Source organism: Perca flavescens, chromosome 10 (genome assembly GCF_004354835.1).
Source record: "Perca flavescens isolate YP-PL-M2 chromosome 10, PFLA_1.0, whole genome shotgun sequence".
Taxonomy (NCBI): domain Eukaryota; kingdom Metazoa; phylum Chordata; class Actinopteri; order Perciformes; family Percidae; genus Perca; species Perca flavescens.
In genome coordinates, this window is record NC_041340.1 from 25,435,400 (window position 1) to 25,457,380 (window position 21,981).

The 21,981-nt window shown below is 42.5% G+C and overlaps 1 protein-coding gene and 1 long non-coding RNA gene across 2 annotated transcripts; one reads left to right on the plus strand and one right to left on the minus strand.

Annotated features, from left to right (window-relative positions):
• Positions 1 to 6: 6 nt before the first annotated feature.
• On the minus strand, positions 7 to 9,869 carry LOC114562447 (fibroblast growth factor 4). The gene is made up of 3 exons (XM_028588821.1): positions 9,578 to 9,869; positions 4,670 to 4,773; positions 7 to 183 (listed from the first exon to the last, which is right to left on the minus strand). Exons 1-3 carry the CDS (start codon positions 9,867 to 9,869, stop codon positions 7 to 9), a joined length of 573 nt encoding a protein of 190 aa, XP_028444622.1.
• A 10,680-nt stretch (positions 9,870 to 20,549) lies between these two features.
• LOC114563237 (uncharacterized) lies at positions 20,550 to 21,752 on the plus strand. Its single transcript, XR_003693600.1, has 3 exons — positions 20,550 to 20,988; positions 21,115 to 21,247; positions 21,593 to 21,752. It is a non-coding gene; the product is annotated as an uncharacterized LOC114563237 (long non-coding RNA).
• Positions 21,753 to 21,981: the final 229 nt, after the last annotated feature.

Genomic DNA, 21,981 nt, shown 5'->3' on the forward strand with positions numbered 1-21,981 from the left:
TAAAATTCATATCCTGGGAAGGAAGTGTGTCATGGTCATGGTGGGTGTCACCCGGTTGCCTCTTTTGGTCTTTCCGGTCTTGCTGAGGCCGATGTACATGCCGGGGTAGGCAGCTGATTCATATGCGTTATAGTTGTTGGCCAAGAGATTCTCCTTGAACTTGCATTCATCGTTGTAGTGGCCCTGAGGAGAGGAAGACGAGGAAAATGTATTGAAATGTATTGAACATTTTCTGGTACAGGATATAAAATCCTCTGTTCCAGACTCAAACAACACAAAACCAAAAATTATGTAAACAAACTTGAAAGCACATTCCTTTTATGATTAAGAATGGCTTCCATTTCATAAATAAGTTACATAAATTACAAACAGGCTTTATAATTGTACATTACATCTTTTTTTCTTTTAACAGACACTATGTATACACCCTATTCTTGAAAGAGTTAAAGGGATACGCCACAGTTTGTTGAAATAGGGCTTATCACGGTCTCCCCTAGCTGTAGATAAGTGGGTCAACGCATTTTTTCTGCATGTATTGTTTTAGTCCGGTGGCAGTGCCGCCGCTAGTTAGCTTAGCATAGTGAATGGAATCCTATATCGCCGGTTAGCATGTTGTGAGTAAAAGTGAGCCAACAAAAGACAAAAAAACAACCTAATAACTTGCACTGAGACAAAAAATGTGTTGGCCCAACTATCTACAGCCAGGTTAGACCGTGATAAGCCCTATTTCATCAAACGGTGGCGTATTCCTTTAACTGACACACAACTTCTTCTGGAGGCTCCTTCCATGGTTTTACAGCACAAAGTCTGAAGAAATTCTTTCTTTTCAGACAAGCAAGTTCTGTGGTAAAGCTTTAAATAATTCCATCTTAAATCATACCTCCATTGGTCCAAAAATGAAAGATAGGCATTTAGCTTTCTGAGTGCATATAATGATCTGAGTACAGATTGGCAGACAACTCATAAGCCCATAACCCCCCCCATATATTTAAGGGTTGCAACAGACAATACAATGTACCCGCCTACACCAGAAGATATGGACACTATGGTATTGTGTATTGCATCCACCATGACAAATATTGCTCAGTTTCTTGTTAGAATGAGATGTTTTTTTCCCCCCATTTGTCCAATTTTCTAAGTTTCCATTTCCTTGTTTAAACTAAATCATGTATATAGTAGAGAAAAGGACTTAATGGCATGAAAAACATAAAATAGGGATCTTATTAAAATCAGGAGTTGGTGGCAGCAGCTGTAAGCAGGTTAGAGAAGGCGACAGCAGGCCACCCTGTCCTAAGGAGAAGCATTTCCGATCTACACAGTCGGCTATCTTAGGTGTGTGGACAAATGGCATCAGGGTCAAGAGCTGTCCTCGTTGTGTCACCCTTACCATAGATACTTATACTTGGAGTTGTTCCTATACTGATAGCAGTATCTGAAAAGCCTCCGGTACTGGAGTTTATGCACAGATCCGATACCACGCAATTTAGCCCCGTTATGATATTTGAATTACGTGTCATGCCACTAAGTGGCCCATCCCACACAGAATTACATGACACCAATACATAAGTAATTTCATCCACAGCTTCCACTCTCAATATCCAAACACAACATACTCTAGTCTGCACAAAATAAGGAATAAAGAAAACATATTACAGCAGTCACAACACAATAGTCTAACCCATACATTGTCCAACAAGAACTAACCATTTCATACTGAAGATCTACTATAAATGTGTTTATTTATCTTCTTTTTCTGTTATGACTGACTGTCAAACTGGATAATAAAAGAAAGTTATATGGCATTCATTGTTTTTGTTTGTTAATGTTTCACAATGAGTTTAACCTGAGCCAGGACAACATATAATACTATATAGTAATATAAGGGGAAAAAACCCACAGTGGCTTGGAAGGCTCCCTCATAGAGGTCTGTGAGCAGATTCAGCCAAAGGTCAATCTGCCCCCTGAGACTCCCCACCCCCCATCCAACCACCTACCTACAGGCCTGCTGTTAGATGAGTAAGTGGATGACTAACTGTTGGATGACTAACTGGTGTTTGGATTATGACTGCATTAGCCTCAGGTAGCATTCACAACAACTTTAACTGGAGCTGATCACTCCAATGTTACCAAATAAAACATTACACCTGTGGCTCGGGGCCAGAGGAAACCACGTACCATCACTGAGACATGGAATAAAATCAGACAGAAGCAGCGGACACCGGGTGATCTGCGTCATCTGGATATTAATAGTTCTTATACTTTAAGGTCCCATTTCTGAGCATTGTATTTGAATTATTATTAGTTTCATCTCAGTTTAATTGTTATTTGAAATTAATTTGAACAGTTATGGATTGTTTATGTACAAGCAAATAAAAAAAAACTGTTATTTTAAAATGTTCGTTGTGATGTGGAGTAAGGGTGTGTTAGATATAACACATAAACAGTGTCTATAATGTGATCATAAGGCTAAATGAAGGCTGTTTTTTTAAGATTGTTTTTATTGATTTTTTTTGACAACATAGTGACAAAATACATAAAAATCAACACCCAAAATACAAACGAAACAAACAAGCATACTCACATACACGCGTACAGACACAAGGGGGGGAGAGGTACAAGTATGCCCAATTCATCTTAACCCCAAGCCAAAGAAACCAAAACCCAAAGATGTCCAGTAGTATGCATACAAAAACCAAACAAAGACCGGCATAAACCAAATCAGTCCATACTTACTTGCATAAATAAAAGTAGAATCAAATTGGGTCCAGATATTGCAAAAAGGGGCCCCTTGATTCTTCCCATTTATGCTGATGTTTTGAATACTAAGTCTGCAGTTTCTCCATGTGGATCACTGAAACAAGTTCATGTAGCCAGTTTCTAAAACATGGCGGATTTGAGTTTTTGCAGTCCTTAAGAATTATTTGTTTTTTTTTTGCCAGAACCATGCCCATCAGTAAAGCTGTTTGAATGTAGAGGCAAGATTAAAGAGTCCTCTGACCATCCAAAAAGGGACAATTCTCTGTCAAGAAAGATAGTTTTATGATAAACTCTGGGAAAAAAAGACAACTCAGTCACATCATGGCACAAACACAGCAGACTGGTACTAGTCAGTTACTCTGGCTCATCACATTGCTGTGATGAAGCCTGACATCAGTTATGTGTGATGTTCCTCCCCTCTCGCTATCTCTGCTATCGGGGCTTAGCGCCGCGCAGGGCGGTTGTGATTGGTTTAAAGAAATAGTTTGTACAAGCCACAGCAGTTTTTTTTTCCCTATCCCAGTAAAGACAAGGCATGTAGCTAGACCTTACCGCAGCACTGTGGAGATAGGTCTGGTAATGCGAGACTACCAGTCAATAGGTCAGCAACAGTCTTGATCAGGGGTGTCAAACACATTTTCATTAAGGGCCACACAGGAAAAGAGAATCACATCAAGGGCCAGACGTGTGGAGTTTATTGACATGCATACATCGAAAAAAGTAAAATATCTTTCGCTGTAGCTTTTTTCGTCACTTTTGTTGCTTTTTCCGATTTTTTTTGTGGCTTTCTCAGATGTTTATGTGATTTTTTAATTTTTTTTATTAATTTGTTGTTTTTGAAACGTTTTGTTGCTTTTTTTTTTCATTCTTTTCGACTTTTGTCACACTTCGGTCGACATAAAGCCCTAAAAAGTCACCAAAGAGTTCCTTAGCCATCCTAGAGTTTAGCAAAGTCTGCAAATCTGCCAAATTTAGGGGAAGTGTATTAACAATAGTAATAAGATGAAAAAGAGGCTGAATAAGAGTAACAGTAACAATTGTGCTTTACTTTAGAAACACTACTCTTTGCATGGCATTATCTTTGTGGGGACCCGTCATTGACATAATGCATTCCCTAGCCCCTTACCCTAACCTTAACTATCACAACTAAAGGCCTAACCTTAACCCTTACCCTCACCCTAACCATAACCTAATTCTATCCCTAATCCTAAAACCAAGTCTTAACCCTCAAACAGCCCTTTAAACTTGTGGGGTCCAGCATTTTGGCCCCACAAAGCTGTCCAGACCCTCCCCAAGTATACTGTATACCCGGTCTTTGGACCCCACGAATATAATTAATCAAGAACACACACACACACACACACACACACACACACACACACACACACACACACACACACACACACACCTAAAGCAGCTGTGGACAGTAAGTGAGAATAATCACTCTTTCATTTATAGCTCAATACAGACCGATTTGCTGTAGTTCCTGGTTGGAGTGTCTGATAATGCTTTATTTACATTTTTAAACATTTTTTTTGTAATACCTGTGCATTACCTCCAGGTTTTTAGTTAGTTTAGCTTCTGGTCCACATCATCCCCCATTGCTACTTACAGTGCCGCTAGCAGAATCAAGCCCTCAGGTTCAGCTAGTTGAAGCTCAGGTCCGAGATGAGCTATTTTTGCTTTGTTCGCAGACAGGGGACTCAACTAGCCTACTTAAGGAATCTTTCCAAACCTCAGCGAACATCCAGGTTACAGCACCCTCACACATCCCAGCATGGAGATGATGCTGTTTGACTTTACACCATATCAATAATACAGCTTATAGAAGACATCTGTGCAAAGAATGCTGCCACTTTCAGTTCAGGTCACACATCTTGTAACAAATGAACGAGGCCTGATCCGTACTTACCGAGCCGTAGAGTTTCCCTTTGTCGCTCATGGCGATGAAGAGGCCGCTTCTCACTCCAAACAGAGTCAGCACTCCTCTCTCCACGGGGGACATTTCTAGAAGGCCTGGGATGAAACATGGAAATGATCAGCAGCATAAATGGAAGTTCAAACTAAATGGGACACTTATAATGCTTACTGAGATTGCCTCAGAAGGGCTGTAAAGTCCCAAAAAGATTTGAACAGCAACAGTGGAAAGCCCCTGAATAGCTCATTTATCTTTTAGGTATTTAAACTGCAGGCCTTAAACAGACGGTGGCTGATTCACGTGTTGTACTTTGAAATAAACAGATCACATTTACATACTAAAGGCCAATCCACATGGAAAGAGTTCTTAGAAGCTTCTCTTGACATAATCAAATGTACCACACTAACTTCTTCTGGCTAGTGTTTCATATTCTCCACAGACAGCTGCTGTTGAAATCACACATTATATGTCGTGAACCCATTAATGGTATATCTGTAATGATTGATCAAGGCTTTATGTGTCGCAATGAACTGAAGATAGATGCCTGGGCTGGTGCAGGTGCAGAGAGCTAGAAGTCCCGGGAGTTAGTTTACACTGAAGGCCACAGCTCTTAGCTTTCGTCACATCACACAACCCGGTCTCACGGCAGTTCGTGTAAATGTGACATTATTGTAATCTATTGATACGTGTTCACGGAGATGTTTTTGTCCGTTTTTTATGTGGAGGACAACACGAAAATGTCAAGTAATGTATTTCAATGGGAAGCATATTTTGTGGCCACAGCACGAAAATGGTAGGGAGTAATATAAAAAGGTGAAAATCCGCGTAGGGAGGTTGGTCGTGGTGGTGGATTGGTCAAACAACACAGGACTTTCACCCGGGCGAGCGGGGATCGCGTCCCGCATCTGGTGCTTTGTTTGGCGTTTTGTCCCGCATATTACTGTGGCGCGTCTCCCAGCATTTAAGGTGCCATCCCGTTTTTGTGGCACCTCCCCAGCAGGCTGCCTCGCGGGTGCCTCCTGGCTTATGGAGCGTCCTTTTCGGCCGCCTCTCGGTGTCCTTTCCCCGAGAAAATAATGTAACATTTACACGTAAAAAACGAGAAAAATAACATGACATTTACACGTAAAAAACGAGCAAAACGTCTCTGTGAACACGTATCAATAGATTAAGAATAACGTTGACATTTACATGAAACAGAGGGAGACACCACCATGTGGCACTATCTGGTATTACAATAGAACCACATTACTAAACTCTGACTGTTACACTGCAGTCTATATCCACGACGTTCCACTTCTGGGATTGCTCTGGTGGCGCTGGAAATTCCGCGTGATGTCACTCTTTTCGGCCGGATGTCCCTCATCTTCTTCTTTCTTTGTGTTGGCGTTCTAAACTCCGGTGGATTTATGAGGACTATGGTTAAAGGGAAACTTCACCGATTAGCATTAAGCTTTGTATCAGTAGAAACCTGGTAGTATTTTTGAATGACCCTGCTTCCCTCCCTCATGTCCCCCTGAGAGGGGAGATCTCTGTATTGTGGGTCTGGAAAAAAACCTCAGATGACGCAAAATGACAATTTTTGCGTCATCTGAGGCTTTTTTGCCCAGAGGCAAAAGACTACAGCCTGTATGCCTGTATTAGGAGCCACTTCCGCATAACCCAAAGGGGGTTGGACTGTCGGCTTTTTCCGGAGATTGCCGAGGAAAAAACGAGTGTCAGCCATCTTGAATACTCGCTTAGCTTCTCAGCAGGAGCAGAAACTGTTCATCCCGACGGAAATTTTAGAACAACAATTATGTGCATTCAAACTACCACACACGTGTACCACCGGGAAACATTGGTACACATCGGAGAATATGCAGGACAATAACTCAACACACTATGCGAGCTTTGCCTGCACGGAGACCAGTGTTGGTGCTCTATTCCTCTGGCCGGTGAGGAGACCTCATCAGTGGGGAGCGTTGAACGAGTGTGCCGGTGGAAAGCTAACGCTAGCCGGCCATCTGTTCACCAATCCTGCTTGCAAGTGTCCGCTCATTAAACAAACTGGACTACATCCAACGAGTTCAGAGACTGCTGTGCTGTGTTTTTGTTGCTGTGGAAATATTGCTGTGGACAATCCAGCCTGCTGCTCTGTCACCGGGTAAGACTACTAGCGGAGGTGGGCTGTGTTACCCCGGACTGCCTGTTGCAGAAATGGGGTGATTTGTATTTTTCTAATTCTAGCTACATCCCACGCAAATGTACGGCTGTGTTTATACTCAATGTTTATACCACAGCCCACCAAGAGCTAATTTAAGTAGCTATGTGTTAGCCCTTCTTTTATTAAATGGCTTGGTTGAATTCTAATGTAGAATGCGGTCTGTTATTATTTGTTATTTCTTGATAACAGACCGCTGCTAAGGATAACACACCGTTGCCATGCATAGCAGAGCGTTGCCATGGACAAAGTTCTGTTCACTCTGGAGCTATCAATCAATCCGCTGAAAGAAGTCTGGATAATGTATCAGCTGTGGCAAAAAAAAGAATGTTTTAAATGTGTAACACCACTTGAGCCACGGTGAAACGTTTTTTCGTGTATATGGTTGAAATGACAATAAAACACACTTGTTGAGTTGATCGTCTCACTGTCTGTCTGTAAAGGGTAGGCGTGGCTTGGGAGTGGCCTCATACAGCAGCAAAGCAAGTGCATTCTGGGATATGGTGTCTTTCATCCATATGAGCCAAAAACACATTTTCTGGCTTATCTCGGCCTAGAAGGCACCAATTTCAATTTCCTATTCACATTTCTACTACATAAATGACCCAATTTAAAGATATATTCAGCTTTCCAGCGGTGACATTTCCCGTTAACTGCTCCTCAGATCTCTGCAGGGTAAATCCAGACAGCTAGCTAGACTATTTGTCCAATCTGAGTTTTCTGTAGCACGACTAAAACAACTTTTGAACGTACACATGTTCCACCAAAAGAAGTTCCTTCCCGAGGCTATTTAGCAGAGGCACCATGGCTCCGTCCAGCGCTTAGCGCCGCCCATGATGACTGTGATTGGTTTAAAGAAATGCCAATAAACCAGAGCACGTTTGTATCCTTCGCAGCGCTGTGGAGGAAGGTCTGGCAATGCCAGACTAGTTACAGTTTTTTAGCTGCTGAAAGGCAGCCAAACAGAGATAAGAATAGATTGATCTCCAAGAACAGAAAAAGCAGAGATGTTTGGGCTAGAGGATGGATACCCGAACCGAGCCCATCGGGACCCGACGGTACCTGACGGGCTGGGCCGGGTTCGGACAGATATTTAGAAATGATGTTCGGTTCGGGTCGGGCTCGATCACATCAGCACGTTAAGGCATTGAACATTTTGAATTTAAAAAAGCGTATTATGTAGGTGCGATCCTGTGTTAACGTGCGCTTGTTGCCCTGTGTGCGCTGATGCACTCATCTGTTGACATTTCTGAATGCCTTCCTGCAGTTGCTTAATAAAAGCGGGCTTTCCACACAAACAAACGTATGTGTCATTAGTATGAGAAAAAAAAACGAGATTTTAACTGTGTCGGGCTCGGGTTGGGCCTGGACATAAATATCTTAATGCCTGTCGGGCTCGGGCAGGGTTCAGTTACTGCTCTGTCGGACATGGGCCGGAGAAAAATGCGGCCCGATCCGCACTCTAGTTTGGGCTAGTCACAGTCAGCAGCTGGTTTTGCCACAGGTAAAGGTAGTCTGAGTGAGTCCGGAACTTAAAACACTGATCTGAAATTGCTTAACATCAATGTATAGCTTCTGTCCAACCTTTAGTCTGGATTTGAAATGCTGTGTAGAGTGGCTGATTATACTCAGCAGTGATGACTTGTTGGCTTCTCATGTCAGTATTTCAACTGAATAATTTCTTGCATTGTAATTAGAAGAAATGCATCACTTATCACAAGTCGAAAACACTTTTGGCCAGGACACAAAGTAACAAGCTAGCAAGAGATACTGTATGCGGGGTGGCGACCCATCATTGGTGTAACCAGAGCGATGGGTCTCTGGCAGGAAGTCAATCAGAATGGGACGGAAATATGAGAGTCTAATAAAAATAATAATGCAGATTTAGGTAAAATGAGGTAAAATATATTTAATCATTCATTCTCTCAGTCAGGTTCAGCTACAGTGTCCATGGAGCGATTATTTTCTGACTCCTCATGTCACCCCGCCTGTTAGCAGATATTTTGTGTCGACTGATGCTTACAAGAGTAAAATCCTTCATGTTCTGTTATCAAAGGCTACATTTGGAATGAATTTAATCAGCCTCTACGGGATCATAAAAGTTATAAAGCACAGAATATACGATCTGTTCACAGAGTATATCTAAATATTTTCAAATAAACAGAACATGAAGAAGATTCTGTTGTCATGTTTCCGGCTTAACATCTGAGCTAATGAGCTAGAAATCCAGACGTTTCCCATCATGCCCAAAAACCGCCTCTATCTTGTGACGTTATATATGACATCACAGCAAGTCGGCATCAAGTTGAACAGAAATCTGTCCAACACACACACACACACACACACACACACACACACACACACACACACACACACACACTCTGAATCAGTACAACGGACTGTGCAGTTTGTAAATTACACCACCAATAGCTCTGTTTGATGGAATCATATTTTACATTTAGGAATCGTTGCTCCACATTTTCCAGTAATGCCCAAGTGAATTCCATATTATCTATTCCCATGAACTGACCAGATATTATTGGACATGCTTTGCATTTAATTGTTAAAATAAGCACATATTTGCTAATGAAAAAGCATTTAAACAATTTGTACAGAAACCACTGGACCCAATGGCCTCAATCTACTTACTCAAGTCTTGGTTACATTCGTACATTTATTTGAAAGGCAAAATGACTTACTGTATCTGTTTTCATTATGCACGCCTGTGATCTTGCCGTTCGGTAAGACCTGAATGTGGAAGCCAATGCCCACGTTACAGTAAAGCCTTCTCAGTCTCTTTATCCCCAGCAGGTATTCTCCGTCTCTAGCTGTCTCCTCCCTCTTGTCCCAGGAGCTGGCGCTGTCCCGCGACGCTGGCACGCCACTCACTATGCTCCGTCTCCTACTGCTGATGACTGGCAGCGGAGCAAAGGAGCTGCACAGGAGGATGCCATAGAGCAGCAGAGGGAGCTTGGACCCTGGCGATGACATCCTCTGCTCACCAATCGCAGATACACTATTGTTGGGTATTACTAAGACCAATCGAATGTTCACTTTGAACAAAATTGGTCATAAAAATCGTTCCGGCTTCAGTCTCTCAGAGAAAACCCATGAAGAAAAGGTCTCAACTTCTGCACTCTTTAAAGCCCAGAGAAAAGTTTCAATGTGCATATTTAGACATCTCTAAAAGCTGAACCCATTAGGGGTCCAGTTTGCCAGTGAGTTGTCTCCTCCTCAGGTAGATCCAGCAGACAGACAGCAGACTTATATGCGCCCCATATTACATCACAACACCACCTGCTGTCCTGTTTGTCTGAGTCACAGATGCTGTAGAAGCACACAAACTGAGAAATACATAAAACACATAGTGACAGAAAACAAAAGGGAACACGCAAGTACACAGAAACGCAGAGCAGTGAAGTATCATAGACTGCCTTAATCACATTAGAAGTTGTATCCACATTTGACAACATAAGTTCATTCTATAGCGAAGTGAAAGAGGCAAAACTCAGCATCCATGAAAGGTGTTTTAGAGTTATATGCAGAGATGTTGCAACCAAGGCTGAAATCTTCAGTCAGACATTAGGTGGGGAGGAAAAGGAGCTCTACAATAGGCCTAAAAATATGACTTAAATGAATTAAGGTTACGATAATGAACAGCCAACAGAAAATTAAATAAGGCAATTATGGTCAAAGTTGCTGATCTGGGAAAAGTTCTGGCATGTTTTATTAGCGATCTTATGGAGATATATACTACACTACCCATAATCCTAAGCGTAACAGCGACATCTCTGATTGGTCCATCTCCACCATGGAAAGGTTTAGCGTCTTACCGTACCTGCGAAACCCTGACTGCTTGCAGTAAGCTTCTTCGTTTTATGGTCACAATTCCTCTTATAGCTGGTTGACTCGGTTCCAGGCTTAAAACTTTTCATATAAGCAATTTTTGAAATGTCAATGGAACAAACAAATGGGGAAAAACACTTATGGAACCAGAGCTGTTAAAAAAGTGGGCACGCACTGATGAGCTCTATTTGTATCCCAAAGCTGTTATGTAAAAAAACAAAGAAGACTAACTCCGGATTTCCACTGGATGCATAACGGCAGCAGACCGGCTTCGCTGCCTGTCTGCTGCGTGCTCTGCCGTCCTTCAATACCCACTAGGTCCGGATTTGTTCCGGCACGGCTGACTGACAGCCGTAGTCAAGAGGACCCACAAGAGCCGTAGTCAAGAGGACCCACAAGTCGCAACTCGTGAATTCATGTAGAATAGAACCACAAAACCAACAACAGTTAGTTTCCATCCAGAGGAGTAGAAGGGAAACAGCTCTGTGCTGTGTTTTCAAGGTGTACTGCAGGGAAATATGATCCGCCGTGAGCACAGTGTATTTTATTTAGAAAATGAACCGGATGTTTTATTTTACTTCTGTGCTCGACTTCCTGTCCCGCACTATCTGCCGTGTGCTGAATTGTTGCGGAGCTCTCCGGCGTCCGGCAAAAATAGAAGCTCTTCTTATCTCCTCCGGAGGGCTGCGGATCGCCGGAGCTGGGACGCAGTCGTTCCACAGCCGTTACGCATCCAATGGAAATGCGGGGTAAGAATGTTTCAGTATCTAACCAGTAGCTACATGTTGGATGCTCAGTGAAACACATTACACATCGATGGTGGCCATGTGACCTGAGACACAGATGTAAGAGACTAGCTAAGTATCGGGACCATGCAGAATACAATGTACCATGTATATATTTGTCTCTGTTTCTGTATTTATTGTTTATTCTTCTTAATGTTTGATATGTTTGTTTGTGTGTGTGTATGCACCAATCACCAAGGCAAATTCTACATAGTGTAACTACAATGAACTCCTTTCTGATTTGGACACTTTGGGAACAGTGGTTGTGTTCCTCAAGTCATTAAAGGATGCAACTATTGACTTTGAGTCCGATAACTTCTCTTCTAGCGCTTTTGTTGCCGTGGTCCGCCAGACTCATTGAACCCTCGATCCTTTGCTGTCCAAAGTCGCCAACGTGTGTGCCTCACGTCTGGAAGAACTGATGGACACTAGTGACACATCAGCGAAACCCCTCAACATGATGCTCCTGACTCTGAAATCAAATTTCTACGTATGTCTTCCGATTATTGTCCGATGCACAATAAGACAAATGTATGTTTGGATGGAAACTGTGTTTGTTAGCGGAATGTAAATAAAGCAAGTATTTCAAAGATGCATTTAGATTGAATGTTGTTTATTAAACTTGAGTACAGTATATATATGCTGGGTCATCAAACAATAACAAATATGAATGGCAATTTAAATTCTCAATATGATTAATATTTTCATCAACAACAAAAAGAAATAAAAAAAAAACAGAAAACAGAAGCCTCACTTTAAAGCTCATGAGTGATGTGTAAATGATGCTGTCTGGAAGGAGAAATACATTATAAAGGTTTCCCTCACAACACGTTCCAGATGCTGGACACCACGCTATTCAACAGCGTAGAGGGGGGGCAAGGTCACGGTCTCTCTTTGTTGCCCAAAAGTTATGGAGGATGCAGGTAGCTTTTACCACTCTCTCTGTAGTCTATATCCACAACGTTCCACTCCGGGATTGGTTGGAGTGGTGCTGCCGGAAAATCCGCCAGATGTCAGATCTCTTTTTGGCCGGATGTCCGTCACCTTCCTCTTTCTTTGTGGTGGCGTTCTAAACTCTGGTGGATTTATGAGGAATATGGTTAAGTGCTCCGTCGGATCTCTGCAGGGTAAATCCAGACAGCTAGCTAGACAATCTGTCCAATCTGAGTTTTCTTTTGCACGACTAAAACAACTTTTGAACGTACACATGTTCCACCAAAACAAGAGTGGCTCTGGGCAGATACAATAGTTTTAAATTTCAACAGTGTTCAAGGAAGTTAACACTGTACCAGAGTCTGGTAGGACCAGGCTAGCCACTATACTCTATACCTGAGACTTTCTTGACTTGCAAAATTATTTTAAATGATGAACAATATAATTCATGGCTCAATTCATTATTTGTCCCTCTCCCATTATTTGTCCCTCTTCAGTACAGTATATATTTTTTCAGAAATGGTCCCATGATGGTCCACCGAAAAGGGAGGTACTTTGCCTCGCTATTAGGGTTACTGCCTTGTTCAGAAGGAAAAGACGTAGGAGAGAATGAGAAAAACTGTTAATTAATTCCAAGGAAAACTATGCTATCCACCGTTACATCCATGAACCCAGATCAGCAGGTTTCTCAGGCCTGCCAGAGTCACAGTTTCTCCCACATGCCTGGGGGGAACTCTGTTGACGAGGTTTGATGTCAGAGCAAATGTTGATAAATGTTTACCCGCGTCACAGCTACTATGGGGTTTTCTCCCGGTGGGGGGGCTAGTCCTTCACATGTGTACACACATGATCTATCATTGCCACTGTCTCTCTATCTCTGGGCCATGCATAAACCCTACATGAGCAGTGCTATGACGCACCACATGTCACATGATATCAGCCCTCCACTGCTGCTGTATTAATGTGCGTATGTGCAGACTAAATAGGCCAACATTTGTTGGTATGAATCACATTGGTGTTTACAATGTGTCTTTATGCTTGAGCTATTTGTGCGCTGCCCAGCAGCGGCAGAACTAGCATAGAGTAGACTGTATCATAGATATTATAGATGTATAGAAATTAATGATAAATGCTGTGCCCCATAAATATTACAGTATTTCTTCACTTCCTTTATTCCAAAAAACCTTGTGATATTTTTAACGACATAACTCACTCTCATCTAGACACTAAAAGCAGATCTCTCAGATGCCTACTACTGTATATACTCCCATCTAATTATGCCTTTTTAACACTGCTGCATTATGTGCTTCCCAGACCATGAAGATACCAAATGAACGAGCAGTGCATTTAAAGTCAGGGAAATACAAACATGTAGATGGCTTGCAGCAGACTTTGTGCTCTTCCTTCATACAAATCCTTCAGTGATCTGAAACAACTGGCGGTGGGTGGAGGAACCGGTGTTTCCGGGGCTTCAGCCCCGAATGTTTTGACTGTAGCTCCGAATGTAATTTAAAATTTAGGCAACACAAAGTTTCCGTCACGTGACGTTTACAGTCTATGGTTCAGACTCAAACACACGGAGCTCTGAAGCAGACCCGTGCGTTGCTTAGTGTCCACTCTCTCTGTAAAAATAGAGGATGAGCATTGGGCTTCCACGGTCTGTGCAGCTTCAGGTAATGGACGAGCTCAGACGAGGCAGATGTGTTGCGCTTTTGCTCCATGTGTCATTCTTACAGTGGTGATCCATTTGTCTGTGCGACGCTTATATGCGCCGCTTCTCCACTCTATTCCTATGGGTGACGTCAAGCGACTTCAACGTGCACGTAAAGCATTTCGGGTAGCCGGCGCTGCATTTGACAAAATGCTGCACGTCAAAAAGCTGGCAGATGCCCATCTTTATGCAAATCAATCCGCTGAACGCGACGCGACTTCCAGTAGAAGTAGACGAAAATCTTTCAAACTAACCTTTGTTGATCTGAAATGAAGACAGATTCCGCAACTGCAACGGCCTATTTCACGCTTAAAATGCTTTCAGAAACACGTTTCGGTGAACTATTTTCGTAATATCCGAGATCGTATTCTCAACGAGCCGCCATGAAATTCTCGAGAAGCCAGACCCACACCACGCTTCAGTCGTGTCGCCAAAGTGGATCTGTACTGTTAGGGTTTTCCACCTCTGATGTGAAGCAGTGTTCAGCTGCCTCCCTGAACTTTGTCTCATCCAGAAACCAGAGACCCGAACGGTGTTCTGTGTCTGTCAGAAGGTCTGAGATCTGCCATATCAGCTGAGCAATAACATAATGCACAGCAGACCACGGTGCAGGTAGATTGTTTCCTCAAATATTGCGACTTGTAAAAGCCTATGACTTTATTTTTCTCAATATATCACGACTCCTCCAAATCTCAGAGAACACAGATGGGATGAGATATATTTTATATGTGCACATTTTGAACATGAGCAGAAATCTTGCTGAAACACATCTTTGCTTTTAAAGTCCAGGGGTTTATTATTTAATTAACATAAATTAATGTATTATTGAGGTGAATAAGTGTCACATGCACATTTAGAGAGGTAACTTCGCAAACAAAACACACAAAAGATGAGGAAGGAGTGAATTACGCTATGTGTGCAGACTCAGTAATTAGAAAAGTCGATCTACAGGAGAATAAATAGTTGAATACAGAAAGCCTAACTGCATTATATTCCATTATGTTTTTATATTTGGATTGTCATCTATGTTTTCCTTTACATAACGATATTTCCAGCATAAGTTGATTCACAAAAAGGTAGAAATAGGTCCATAAAATGTCACCAAAATGTGTTTAATTGTAAAAAGTTTCTGGGGGAGGATCCCCAAACCTCCCTCATATGTCAACCGACAAATCTGGAAACAAAACATAGGGCTTTATGTTTTTAATATTTTAGATTCTTCAAAGTAGCCACCGTTTGCTATGATGACAGCTTTGTGTACTTCTGGCATTCTCTCAGTCAGATTCAGGAGGTAGTCACCTTACCTTGCATTGTAGCTGGATTCTCACGGATTCACATATCACACGAACATTCATCTTGACAGGCTTCCAGTAAAATTATTTGTCTCCAAACAGCAGTGAACCGAACCAACCGGTATCCGGTGAGGAGCTACTGGCAGCTACGGCCATGGTTTAGGTGTTTGTGACGGCCGCGACTGTTCTTTCAAAACAACGGTGGGGTAGTGGTGGGGTTGTTACACATTGCTATATAGTAAATGGCTCTATTCGACTACTTTACAAATCCATATTATGGCTTGAACCACTCAAATAAGTAAAGAGAAACAACAGTCTATCATTACTTCAAGCCACGAAGGTCAGTCAATCCGGTAAAGTTCAAGAACTTTGAATGTATCCTCAAGTGCAGTCACAAAAGCCATCACAATCTATGATTAAATTGGCTCTCATGAAGCCAGCCCCAGGAAAGGAAGACCAAGAGTTACCTGTGCTGCTGAGGATAAGTTCATTAACGTTACCAGACTCAGAAACCGCAATTTAACAGCACCTCAGATTAGACCCCACATAAATGCTTTACAGAAGTCAAGAAGGAGACACATCTCAACACCAACTGTTCTACTTCGTATAGGCTTCGCCCTCTAAGAGCTGTTGCTATTGGGTTTATCCCTTGCGCATGTGCAGTCGTGAAGATTTCTCTCTTACGTCCGCAGTAACTGTGTATTACATCTGCGAGACCAGAGATCTGCTCCCTATTTTTCTTCAGCGACAAGCAGGTTGAAGACTTTGAAGAACAGCAGTGTCCACCTGTGTACCGATTGACAGACCGGCTACATCCTGCCGCCAGATCTCTGCCGGCCGGCAGCAGTTCTGTGCCCGCTTACCGACGGAGGAACTGAAGCAGCAGACAATGGCAGCCGGGCAGACAGTCAGGTAAGGTAAGGATACCACCAGAGGCGACACCCAGACATCCCAAAAGGTGATCTCTTTGGCGGGCAAGAGTCCGCTGACTTTGATCCCCCCAGAGATGGTTCTCTAGCCAGCACCGGCTCTCCCTCCTCCCCGTTGGGAGAACTGGAGCACGAAACAGAAGAGGATGACTGAGCCCCGCCACTGAAGCTGTCTACGTCTCAGAAGGGGAGCACCGCATCAGTGGCTTTCTCCTCCGCATCAGGCGGGCTCCCTGCCCACTGCTAAGGTTTTTGTTCTCAACCTGTGTGAATGCTGAGTAAGCATTCTTTGAACCCGGGAGACGGACGGCACCAATGTCTCGCTATGCACCATTCACCAGGGTCCGAGGCGACATGGAAACAGAGTTCCCAGCGGTCCCGCCACTGTGGCAGAGCCTGGCCTCCATCTTGCTTCCGAAGGCCACTTTTTTGGGCCGACGGAAACCCACACTGCCATCTCCCAGGGACCAGGTCCATGCTCGCTTCACTGACCGTGCGCACCTGTATGCCGCCTAGGTGACTGCAGTGCAGAACAACATTGCTCTGCTGTCTCCGCCATGAACGCTAAGCCTTTGTCTGTCCCCCGGAGTTATATCAATATCTGGCTGCATATTTCACAGCGGAACATCTGCCTGCACAGGTCACAACTCCCAGCCAATAGCAGACGTGTGCTCTTGGACTGTAAAATACAGTATCTGCGGATGTAAGACAGGCCCGTGCAGGGCACAAGGGCGCGAAAGAAATCTGGAGCTACAATACGTAACTATCATTCAGAGGACACTTTGTGAATCTTCATGGTTGAATTGCTGTAGAGACGACACTGCTGGAAAGAACAAACAGAAGAGAATTGCTTGGGCAAAGAAACACCAGGAATGGATATTAGACCAGTGGAAATCTGTACTTTGGTCTGATGAGTCGAAATGTGAGATTTTTGGTTCCAATCGGTGTGTACACGCAGAATAGGTGAGCTTTGCTTTGCCTTGCTGGTGATTTTTTCAAAATTCAGGGCAAACTTAACCAGCATGGCTACCACAGCATTCTACAGTGATATGCCTTCCTATCTGGTTTGCACTTAATGGGACCATCGTTTGTTTTTCAACAGAACAATGATCCCAAATACACCTCCAGGATATAATGACCAAGAAGGAGAGGGATGGAGTGCTGCATCAGATAAATTGGCCTCCACAATAACCCGACCTAAACCCAATTGTGCTGATGGATATGAGATGGACCCCAGAGTGAAGCCAAAGCAGCCAACACGTGCTCAGCACACATATTGTGGTTTGTTTAGTACATAATTCTACATGCGTTGTATGTGAGATATTAATTATATTTTATTTTAAATTGTCAAGATGTAGGCATGATCAAACCAAAGATGGAAACATTTCTTCCAGAGCAGAAAGCTGGGTAGCAAGTGTTGAACACCGTTCCCCCGACAGGTCCATCTCATCTTATTCGTTGTTGCCCATCAGCCTCGTTGGGTGTGGGCCTTCTCCTACAGCAGTCGCCAATCAACATTGGGGCAAACATATGGCATTACTGTATATATGTGCCTCATTCCGGAGTGGGTAATTGTATGTTTTGAGCACAGAGAACTATATTTTGCAATCACATTACATTACATTTTGAACAGAAATTAACACTCGCAAAACATCATTTCGTTTGAGCAAACAAAAACCTATTCCGTGTTCAATAAATGTATTTGCATGTTTGCTATTATCCATGTTAACGTGCAATAAGAACCCCTCTCACGCAGTTTACTTATGGGCCCTCTCAAAAACTCTTTCTCTCCGCGCAGGTAGCCACTGATGCGCTCCGGTCTCCCTCACGCTCAACTCTTGATTTTCACAGCTTAACAAGTGTGCAACAGAACCAACCAATCGGAAAATTAAAGGTCAATTCTGATTGGCTGTTCGTCTCCAGTTAGATCGCAAGTAGCAGGAAACACAAATCAAGTCTTTTTCAGTCAAACCTGCCTTTTAAAGAAAATCTTAAGGCACATCTTTGCTTTTATGTGATGCATTGTATGCATGAACTGTGCTCTAGAAATAACTTCATTCATTTGTATTATTATTATTAATATTGTATTGCAGACAATATAGAAAGCTAATGGACCACCGAGAGGTCAAATCATCCCATACAGTTATGACTGCTCTCAGAAACAGATAGCAGGTAGCATTTAGTAGCACAGCTTCTCTATTGGCTCAAAAGCATTCTGTTCTCATTTACTGCACTTAGTGAACCTCCTTTTGCAAACTCAATTCATACATAATTACTGCTGTTAAATGTACCACCGTTTGTCTATACAGGAGATACATATGCAGCCAATGTTTTTCTCCACTGTCCATTCAAATAGAAGTTATTGAATTACAATTTCATCATTTCTTTAGAGTTAATGGCAGTACTTTTTTTTTAAAGTAGCCTTTTGAAAACATGCTGGATTAAAATAAGTAAACTGCACATGGTTGAAAGCCAGAGGGAGAAGAGTTTCATAAACACAGGAGGATGCTGGGAGAATTACCACATCCCCTCCAATCTCATACTGAAGCAGAACGGGTCCATCCCCATGATGGTAAAGCACAGTGAAGTCTGACAGTGCACCTGCAGGGGGCAGTGGAGATCTACGGAAGCAGGTAACATGTTCAGTGGTGATTAAAGATAAGATAACCCTCCCAGTGGGAAAAGTGAACATTAACGTTAAAAGAAATGGTCTCATTTAAGAAAAGAAATGTGAAGATATAAACATTACAGGGAGAAGGAAGGACATAATGGGACTGCAGTGAAGTTTGAAGCTGGATGGCTGTTCATCCTTCATCCTCGCATTCACAAGACACAGTGCTAAAACACAATACATTGAAATGACACGACTGAAGAACAGATGAGCCATTTTAGAAAACAGTAATGTAATGTAAATGTTTGTAAATCCTCGCACTTTCATGATAAGGGAAGGGCTGGTTCACTACACTGGTCCACAACAGATCCGCTGGACCAGTGTTGGGCTGTTCTTCCATTTATCAATCAATCAGTCAATTTTATTTGATTCAGATTCAGATAACTTTATTAGTCCCCAAGGGGCAATTCAGTTTTACAGCCAACCCATCCATTAAGAGTTAAAGTTAAAAACTGCATTAGCATACAATGTATATAATGTTAAAAAAATGTAATAAAAACTAAATAAGTACTGCAGCAGTCATACATCACCCTGTATACAGATGCTTCTCTCTCTCCCATAACATCCACACATTTACACATGACCCAATCATTACATACACACACACACACACATTCACTTGCCAGTGATGGAACAGAGCAGCAGGGTGCAAGAACCAGTTTTGTTGTAGTTATGTGCATTCATTTAACAGTCTTACAGCAGAGGGAATGAATGAGTTGCCATAGTGGTTAGTTTTCACACCTGACTGCATGATAACCGATCCATTACTAAGTACATGATCAGGTTGGCACAATATTCTGTCTGCTTTCTGGACAACTTGTGTTTTCCAGAGAGAACAGAGATCTTTTAACTGGGTACCAATGATTTTTGAGCATAACTTAACAATGTCGCTCAAGCTCTTTTTGTCTTTCACAGATGGTCCATTAAACCAACATAAGAAAGAAAATGTTAATTCAATCAGGAGAGACTTCGTTGCAGACATGCAAATATTTATTATAGATGAGCATGATATGAACATGGATACATGAATTGTGCATAGTCTTTGGGGATTAAACTCCATCATAGTAAATATTTAAAGGGGCAGAGAAACAGGCCTATTCCCCCCCGATGGAACCCAGACACTGGTGATGGCGGAGAGGGAACCAGGAGGTCAAACGGAGGACCAGTCCGCCAGAAGGGAATCCGGTTGCAAAGGTTGACGAAGCCCAGAGATGGAAGGGGAGGAGGAGGGTTGCACCTTTGCCTGAGAAGACAGCTGATAGCAAGAGATGGACATTTAAAGCAACATGTCATTCTGTGATTGGATCAAGATTTCGAGGCCAACTCTGATTGGCCTACCGAAGAGTGCACGCCTCCTACCAGCTGAACAGAATTAGGGAGAAATAGTGGTGATTGCAGTCATAGAAGTCACATTTTCATTGTGTATTACACTCGGGTTTTTGGTTCGTCACTGTGCTTCCTAAAGTCTATGATTAATTCTTTAGTTTCAGACACATTTAAATCAAGGAAGCTGTCATCACACCATCTGACAAATTCCATAAGGGCGCCGTTAGGATCAGATTGAGTCGTCTGAAAACTTCACCAAGTAGCTGTTCTCCCAAGATGACCTGCAGTTGTCAGTGTATAATATAAAAAGCAGGGGGGAAGAGTATGCAGCCCTGGGGAGGGATTGTGTTGGATACAATGACAGAGCACATATTTCCATTTACATAGACCTGCTGCCCTCTGTTTGTTAAAACATGTAAAACTAGTAATAAGATCTGCTCGGGTAACTTAAAATATGAGGCTAGTTGTTCGATTAGAATGCAAGGCTTTATTTTGTTGAAGGCTGAACTGAAGTCAGCAAATAAAAGTCTTGCATGTGATGCAGGTTTCTCAAGATGTTTATACACCCTGTCAAGAATGAAGAGCTTTGCATCCTCTCACACATGACGTTGTGCAAGGTAAAATTCCAGCGAAATATAATAGTCAGATGCATTACAGATTGATTTGCAGTAGGACAGCTTAATGCTCATGCACTTTGACTTTCCAGTAACATTGTTTGTTTCTTCTGTTGTTCTTTTTATTAGACATGCTGCATGGACACAGTGGTTGGTTTGGAAAGCCCCAGCAATAACAGGCAAGCTCACATTCTGGCAGAGGCAGAGTGATAAAAACACTGCGCCAGTACTCTCCAAGTCCAACTTTTGATGTCATTGTTTAGTGAGTTCACACACACACACACACACACACACACACACACACACACACACACACACACACACACACACACACACACACACACACACACACACACACACACACACACACACACACACACACACACACACACACACACACACACACACACACAGCCATGTATGTCACAGAATGAAACAATGTAGAAATATACATTATCAATTGATCAATATTAATATTTATGATAGGTGTGGAATATATTTTTTAAATGATATCAATATTCATTATATAGTATAGTGCAACAGTAAGACAGCATGTGCTAACATTAACTTGTGAACTGACATTGTGCATTGATCCATCGGCCTGCAGAGGACAGCACACTCCATGAAGACAGTGAGACAAAGAGAAGAACTGTGCCTTTAATGCCCGGACACTAGCATGAAGAACACAAGATGGCGTCATGAGACCACGGAATTGAGGACATATTCAATATTAAACAATGTTATTGAAAACCTAGTTGACACATGAAGATGGTATATTTACAGCAACACCCAGCATCTCGTGTGAAAACCCTGCCCAGGCAGGAATTGAAGCGCCCGTCATTTGTTGTAAAGAGGCAACGATCTGTTCCCGCTGAGCTCCAGAGATCACTGGTACGGACATAAACAGAAGTGACAAAGGTGTGATCCCTCCAGATGAAAGGGAAACAGTCTTAGTGAAAAGAACATTTCAAAAAACATGTTCTCCTACACAGAGCT